The 8,614-nt window shown below is 39.9% G+C and overlaps 1 protein-coding gene across 1 annotated transcript; it reads right to left on the reverse strand.

The window, feature by feature from the left end:
• Positions 1 to 4,396: 4,396 nt before the first annotated feature.
• LOC133736149 (trihelix transcription factor DF1) lies at positions 4,397 to 7,733 on the reverse strand. Its single transcript, XM_062163584.1, has 2 exons — positions 7,151 to 7,733; positions 4,397 to 6,425 (listed from the first exon to the last, which is right to left on the reverse strand). The coding sequence occupies exons 1-2, from the start codon at positions 7,459 to 7,461 to the stop codon at positions 4,802 to 4,804; spliced, it is 1,935 nt and encodes a 644-aa protein (XP_062019568.1). The 5' UTR covers positions 7,462 to 7,733; the 3' UTR covers positions 4,397 to 4,801.
• Between the last annotated feature and the right edge of the window lie 881 nt (positions 7,734 to 8,614).

Raw genomic sequence — 8,614 nt, forward strand, 5'->3', positions numbered from 1 at the left:
CAATGTTGATCACAAGTCAGTAGGACGATTACTATTAACCTCAAGTCACTGGCTTCAAGGGTAGAATTGAAATAAAAAAGGAAAAATAATCCGTACGGTACCTGACTTTTTTGTCCTTATAAATTTTGGTCCCTCACATTTTAAAGATATCAGAATAGTACCTAAGGTTCTAATCATGACCGAATATTGGTACCTAGAGCCGTTAGCTCTTACGGAGGTTGCCAGCTAGTATATTTTGAAGGGTATTTTTGTCCCTTCAGGGCTTAGTCCATTATTTTTTTTCCTCTAAATATACTTTTATTTGTTCTTCTTCTTCTTCCTTTAGGATCTTTACTGAAACAAAAAAACCCAGCAAAAATAGGATCATCAAATATTACATTTATGATATCAAAAGTTCATAGAATCTGAATGGTACTTTTGCTGGGTTTTTTTGTTTCAGTAAAGATCCTAAAGGAAGAAGAAGAAGAACAAATAAAAGTATATTTAGAGGAAAAAAAATAATGGACTAAGCCCTGAAGGGACGAAAATACCCTTTAAAATATGCCAGCTGGCAACCTCCGTAAAGAGCTAACGGCTCTAGGTACCAATGTTCGGTCATGATCAGAACCTCAGGTACTATTCTGATATCTTTAAAATGTGAGGTACCGAAATTTATAAGGACCAAAAAGTCAGGTACCGTACGGATGATTTTTCCTTTTTTATTTCAATTATACCCTTGAAGCCAGTGACTTGAGGTTAATAGTGATTTGCCTACTGACTTGTGATCAACATTGGACATGGCCAATGACTTGGCTAGTGACATACAATATGACATGGTCAGTGACAGTAACTTGGTGAATTTAGAATATTCCTAAAACTTTAATGTGTTGCAAAAGATCTATAAAAGTAATGTTTCATTAAGGAAAACTAAACATAACAGTGACACCATAAAAATATACAAAAATCTAATTAATTTAGTAAACTAGAGTTTACAACTAGCCAGTGACTTGCATCCTAAGCCCTAAAAAAACTTCTAAAACTCTAATTTGCAAAGATCCAATTGTGCCTATGTTCCGCAAATGTCTTGATTATATGAGCTCTATCTTGCAAGATATCCTTCTTGCTGAGTTTCTTCGGAATTCGCTCCTCTTTTGAAAGTTTCTCCATGTACTATATCACAAAAGTTTCACAATCCAATCTATTGGCCATAGAAAAAATTCTAGTCAATGAATTTGAACAGTATATTAATAAAGTGACATTTTAAAGTGTTGTATACTTACAAGGTTTCTTCTTGTGAAAACGAGAAGATCATCAGTGACTTAGACAATTACATGATCAGTGGCATGGTCAATGACATGTTCATGACTATAACATAGCCAGTGATTTGAGGTTAACAGTTACCTGGCCAGTGACCTAGATATAATAGTGACTTGAAAATTTCAAAATATGTCAGTGACATGCAATGTGACTTGGCCAGTGACTTGGTCAATGACATGTTCACAGTGACTGAGTGACCTAGACAGTGACTTGAAAATTCTAAAATATGTCAGTGACATGCAATGTGACTTAGCCAGTGACATGTGTATAACAGTGACATGGATATAACAGTGACTTGGCCAATAACTTGGCAAGTGACATGTGATTGATAGTGACTTAGTCTGTGAACAAAATCATGTTCACATGCACTGCATTGAATAAGTGACAGGGAGAAGAGGGCAGAGAGAGAGAGAGAGAGAGAGAGATTATACCTGCTTAAAATGACCATGCACTGATGCTATTGTCCAGATTGTATTATTACACCTTGGAGGAATTGCTTGTGTTAGATAAACATTCCATACAAATATATTTTCATACTGCATCCCTTCTTTACCCATTGATACATCATTTTTTGCAGATTTTGCATTATAGGATATGTATAGCTATAGAAAAAATCTTTTGTCAAACCAACACTTGACAAAAGCTTCTTGCACATGTAGTTTAAGAAATGAAAATATAAGTAGCATTAATAAGCCATACAAGTGGAAGTAGCAAAGATATTAGTTGCTGGATATACAATTAAAGACTATAATAATGTGTCTAGTGTCTTAGAACAGTGGCTTAAGCAGTCCTTGAATTTTCAACGAAAACCTTATACTGTGTGGAGTGCAGCCATCCTTGAAATGGAATTCATCCAAAGTCCCAGCTTACCATCACTAGGCCACAGAGCTCCATACTTGTTCGCACTAAACTTGAGCCACCCGTCTTTGTTCTCAAACAGCGCGTCATGAAAACCAAACAGTTGGTCGTTGAAATCTACCACGGTCATCATCAAAACATTGCAACGATCCTCCTCGAAACTAATAAATCTTTACCGGTCTTTATGTGGTTCACTCTAATCCCATCAGCAGGAACCAGATTCTGCACTTTCTTCCTCCAATTATCAACAACAGCTCTAGCCTCGAATTGCTTGAGATGGTCGTGGAGCTCTTCGTCGGTGTATTGGAAGAGAATGTCATCGTGAATGAGAGGCTGCCTTGGGACGATACAAAACAAGTGGATCAAGCAATCGGCAGCGGGTCGCGGCCGGGCAAGTTGAAGGATTAAATATGGCTAGAGAATTAGAGTGGAAGAGGCCGCAGAGGCAGACAGAATCAGGGGCCTTTCGTATGTTGAGAATGCCATAGATGTCTACTAGGTGCTCCAGAAAAGTGTCGTGCTTGTGTCAGCACTCACTGGCTCCAACAGTCATCATTACTCTGGCGACGGTGACATTCTCTGCGGACCCGTACAACAAGCTGAAGATGTTCCAGATGATGTTGACGTCTAACGTCATGATCATCAGGAACGAAGAGAGCTGCAGCTCATCGTTCTCGGACGCGAGTTGTCGATGATGGCGGATGGTGACCCAGAGAGAGAGAGAGAGAGAGAGAGAAACAATGGCATGAGTTGTAATTTTTGTTATTTATAGTGTCAAGTTGTTAAGGAGTGTATTAATTTAACATGAGTCATTTTGTGTTACCTGAACTATCATAAGACACATGTAAATAACATTTTTTTAGCATTTTCCAAATTTTATATTGTATTTTAATGGAATTTTTAATTTTTCTCATATTAAGATAACCTTTTAATATTGAAAATTTTAAATTATATTTGCTGATGTCATAATTTAGTTTGACAAATACTTTGACTTTTGAATCCATTCCACGTATGATGCGTTGAAATGTCAAAGAGTCCATGTAGGACTCTGACCTTTCAACACACTTAAACCTTTTATTGAGAAATAAAATGAATCTTTAGACAGAAATAACCATGACTAGTGAGATGCCTAACTTTGATACTCCAAGTTTAATTTCAACCTTAGATGCTAAGACCAGAGCATATGACCTGAATTAACTCAATTAAGCCTCAACCCCCAAGGCTTAGAAGTCTGGATCCCTAAGGATCATAGCTAGCCACAACCTTTAAGGCTAAAGTCTCAACCCCTAAGCCCTCTATTAAAGCACATACAGTCATTACAAAGAGACATAGTAGCACCAATCAAAGGCCAACTCTCACCAACTACGCCAAGTGTTTAGCTCAAACACGAACCCCCTTGCTCAATTGTTATGCCAAATTGTTGGGCACTTCTTCTTCCTCATTCAAATGTCAAAATGTTTTATTCTTCTTAATCTTCATTCAAAACTCAAACACACTTATTTAATTTAGACATCGAAGTGTGTTTGGCCGGCCTTATGCTAGTCTCTCCGATGAGCTTGATCTCTTCACATTTGCACATCCTTCCATGAAGCGATAGACACTCAATGTTAGGTGGAGGAAGCCCAAGACAAGACAAGACAATTAGTTGATGATTATGAATTTATGATGGTATTGCCTGTCTTTTTTTTTCCTTTTTTTTTTTAGGAGGTTACGGAGTTATCTGTCCAAAATTGTTTTGCACTGTTGCCAAAAAAAGAGAAAAAAAGAATTGCTTTGTACTGACTACTGAGTATTGTCCATCTATTAATAAGTGATTAAAGTAAAATACATAAGGACAACAGAGGAGCGTATTAAACTATATATGACCCCATGGTCCTTTTGTGGTACTGACATCCATGAATTCACTGGCGTTTAAACGACAAGTACCGCAGACACAGTAAATTGTAACGCTACCCCTAAATTTATAAGGCTCCTCACAAAAGAAGGATCAAGATTCCTTTTGGTAGACCCCCCTATGTCTTAAGGGCGTCCTTCACACATGTGCCCCCGTTGGGACTTGGGACTGTGGGTATTGGATAGGTCCCTATATCCAAAGGACTCCCCCTCCCTAATTGTCCCCTCATTTTAAGCTTCCGTGCACTACATATATACAGAGCCCTAGACATAACAGAGATCCAACTCCAACTCTGATTTGTCTTCAAAGCACCATTTTGGAAAAAAAGAAGAAGAAGAAGAGGAGGGCAAAACAAAGACTAATTGATAATTAGCCATTTCTCACATTTACACCCCCCAGTATTCCATGAACAAAACTAAGCAGAAGCAAAAACTATTACAAATGCATTATTTATTTTGTGAACAAGCTGAAATGAACACCTCTCTAGATCTCTTTCTCATGGCTAGCTAGCTTATTTTATCACTGTAGAAAAATAAATAAATAAATTGTAAAATAGACATATAATTCTACCGACGTACTATATGATCACCGACCACTCTTATTCTCGTTTCCCCACCATGTGTGTTTCTGTGTGTATTTTCGTTTTAGTTTACTGCACCTACTTACCCGATCCGGTAGCTCTGCAAAATCTGACCCGCATTGAAATTTGAATCAAACTTTCTTAATTTCTTTGCCCTTTTTCATGACTCTCACTCACTGAGCTGTCGTTGCTCCCACTGAAACTGAAACTGAAGCTCCTTTGTTTGCCACTATCTCATAGTTGCCCTCATCTTCCTCCTCGTCCTCGTCCTCGTCTTCGTCACCATCCCTATCTTCTTCCTCATGGTTTTGATCCATCCGCTCGCTCTCCATCTCCGGTTCGACCCGGTTCGGAGGCTGCCACTGCTGCTCCGGCCTCACCATCAGCGGCGCCGCATTCTCCGGCTTTGGTGAATTATTGTTGTTATCATTATTATTCCCGATGTTCCTCTCTCTGTACAGACTGTCGAGGAGGTGGAAGTAAGGACACGTCTTGGAATCCTCGGGCCTCTTCTTGTTGCTCTCCTTGACCTTCTTGAAGTACTTGTTAATGTTCTCCCACTTCTCCTTGCACCTCTTCGAGCTCCGGTTGTACCCGAGCTTCTTCATCTCTCCCGATATCTCCTCCCAGAGCGGTCCCTTGGGCCCGTTCTCTTGGTACTTTGAATCCAGGCTTCTTCTTAGCTTGATAAGTGAATGTACCTCCACTTTCGGCCATCTCGACGAGCTCGGCGTAGCAGTAGGACTTACCAGATTATTATTACTACTGTTGTTGTTGTTCTCACCATTTGCTCTCGGAGTAATCTCGAAAGTCGTGATCGGCGCTTGTGATATCTGCAGTGTCGGTGGCGGTGTAGTCTGCTGCCGTTGTGGAGGAGGAAGAGCCACTGATTGCTGCGCCGGCGGTGGCTGTGGCTGTGGCGTTTGTGACGTCAGCAAATGGTTATTAGGATTAGTGGGTGTGGCCTGGGGGTTATGCTGCGGTTGCTGTTCGGCTATTTTTTGCAAGAAGGACATGACGGCGGTGTCTTTGGCGGCGGCGATGGAGCGTTCTTGGGCAAGAATCTCTCGTTCGCGTTTGATGCGGGCCATCTCCTGCAGTCTCCAAGCTTCTTCTCTGGCCATTCGCTCCTGCTCGCGCTTCTCGATGGCTTCCAGAAACCTCTTCTGGAGATCTTCCTGCTTGCGGACCACCTCCTTCATCAGAGTCTCAAAGAAGTCCTTCCACTTCCTCTTCCTCTTGGCCCGCCCTTCCATTTCTTCGTCTGATGAGGTGGACGAAGAGGTCGAATTCGACATGAGATCGGTCGATGATATGCTTGGCAAACTAGAAGGTGGAACAAATGTAGTGGCCTGATGATGCTGATGGTGAGAAGTAGGGTTTTGTTGCGGCGGAGGCTGTGGCGGTGGTGGGAAAATTATAGGGTTTGTTGGAGGGAATAACGAACCAGGAATTGTTGGTGTTGCAATGCCTTGGTGTGGTGCAGCTGATGGAACAGTATTAGTACTGTTAGTACTGGTACTATTGATATGAGAAATTGTAGGAATAGGAGGAGGGTTTGACACTGCCATTGCAATTGTGGGTTGTGGCCTCGGTTGATGAGTGGTAGTAGAGTTGGGCGTGGTCGGAGTTTGAGGTTGATTTTCGAGGGCTTGTAATTGATCGAAGAACCGATAGGTCTTGCCGTCGGATTTCCCGGTGCGGCCTTCTTTTGTTCTCCTGTGGTACTTGTAGACGTTCTCGAATTTCTCCTTGCATTTCTTGGCGCTTCGATGAAAGCCAAGCTCTGCTAGCTTCCTGATGATCATAACAGTTTGAACAAATTAAAATCGATTAAATACAAGTTAAATCAGCACCAATGTTAATCAGTTCTCTTTGTTTTTACCCTAGCCAGGCCAGCTAGCTCCATATCTCCAGTTCAGCAACAAAACAAAGTGATGTACAAGCATTGACACACATAAAATACAGTAGTACTCTAGTCGGCAAAATAGGATAAATAAGTATGAGATAGCAGTAGTTTCATGATATTTACATATCGATCAAGAAACACTAATTGATGAAAGATAGTAATTTTCTGGAAAAATTGTATGACTCAAGTTGGAAGAACTTATTCTGTGTAGTAAATTTCTGAATAAAATAAGAAAACCATGTTAATTGTGGAATTTATTGAGCTCAATATTCTCTTTGAGTAATTAAAACCATATATTACCTCCATGGATTTGAAGTCCATTTCTTAAAAGTAATTCTAGGCCGAATTACAGAAAGAGAACAAAAATGAAAAACAAAAATTATTACCAGAATGAAAATAATTACCAGAAAGAGTTAGCTGATGAGTTGAGGATTGAAAACAGATCATAAGCAAACAAAAGAAAAATGGCACACAAGTTTGAAAGTTCAGTTCCCAGATCTCAAGTTCTCAACCGCAAAACCAGCTCAAAGAAATCACTCCAATCAATCACCACAAAAAAAAAGGAACAAACAGAACAAGAATTGAAGCAAAGCAATTAGTGTTAGCTACTGACCTGGAAACTTCATCCCATAATGGACCTTTAACACTTGCATCACGAAACGCCACGTCCATGTCAGACCGAATCTTCAAGAGAGCCAACGTTTCTTGGCGAGGCCACCGGTTGCCACCGAAGCTCCTATCACCAAATTCCTCACCACCACCACCACCACCGCCACCACTTCTGCTATAATTATTCTTCTCCTCTTCACCCGAATTCGAGCCAACACCGCCATCACCGCCACCGCCTTCGTGAGCCCCTAAGGGTTCTGCTGCCATAGCGGTGGCGGTGGTGGCGTCGGAGGAGCTCCCCAAGTCCCCCAGCATAGGGTACTCTTCTCTTTCAACTCTCTCTCTCTCTCTCTCTCTTTTTCTCTCCCCTAACAAAAACAATTACTCAGAGAGATGAAAGAAGAATAATAAAAATAATATCACACTCGCAACAGGGAAATGGTGAATTCTGTCAACAAGGGTTTTATGAAGATGATGAGGGTGTGTAAGGTGAAGAAGTTATTAATTTATTTCGGTGGGATCTGCTTGTCGATCTCAAGGAACTTGTTTTTCCTTTTTCTTTATACATAAATAAATCTCAACTCTCTCTTTCTTTTCAGCTGCGGAATCTTTTTTTCTTATTCTGTAAAATAAAAATAAATATTAGGAAAGAAATAAGGAATACGTAGTATTACAGACATTTTTTAACAGCTGCACAAGGAGACGATAATGATAATAAGTAGGTTTTTGTCTGTCCAGCTATATTTAGTTAAAAGCCGGCCCCTATAGGTCAGCTTTTTTTTTTTTTTTGTTCTTTTTTCCTTTTTCTCCGTTCCCATGGTATTATTATTATTTTTTTTTCCTTTTTTTTTTTTAACAATAATTTTGGTGGGAGATGGAGATGGAGATGGAGATGGAGTAAACCTGAGGCTCCAGCTCTACTTTTTTGGGGGCTGTTTTGGATTTCAGTGGCCGTTGGCCACGTACGTTTGGGATCAAATGAAATGAAATGACTATTTTACTCCTAACGTGGTTCCCATTGACCTTTAATCATTGAAAGCTAATCTGACCATTATAGTTTATTGGAACAGTGCATTGGAGATCTGGGTTTGTTTGTGTAAATTCAGAATTCTTATACTTGCGCTGTTGTGCATGTCACCATTTATAGTTCCAAAAGTGCCCTTGCCACTCACACTTTCCAAATTCGATTGGTATATATTTTGTTCTTCTAAAATTTGTTCCCTACCATATCTGTTGAACACAGAAGCAGAAGTGGGAAGTAGACTGAATTCCCTTTCTTTCTTTTTTTTTTTTTTTAATCAAAGTAGAGTTTATTATTGATAAACTGTAATTACAAACTTACCGCATTACTGCATTTATTATGGGTTTCAAATTACACCTACACCTACATTTGACTTGATTTAAGGGTATGAAAATTGTCTGAGATCATGCAACATTTTAGTAGTTAAAATGGTTAGTTCATAGGTAT

This window comes from Rosa rugosa, chromosome 3 (assembly GCF_958449725.1).
Source record: "Rosa rugosa chromosome 3, drRosRugo1.1, whole genome shotgun sequence".
NCBI classification, from domain to species: domain Eukaryota; kingdom Viridiplantae; phylum Streptophyta; class Magnoliopsida; order Rosales; family Rosaceae; genus Rosa; species Rosa rugosa.

Bases quoted from the DNA above. Each gene is read 5' to 3' on its own strand.
- LOC133736149 (XM_062163584.1), bottom strand. From the start codon at position 7,461: ATGCTGGGGGACTTGGGGAGCTCCTCCGACGCCACCACCGCCACCGCT. The intron at 6,426-7,150 runs GTCAGTAGCTAA...TATGATCATCAG, and splicing joins TTATGGGATGAAGTTTCCAG to GAAGCTAGCAGAGCTTGGCT.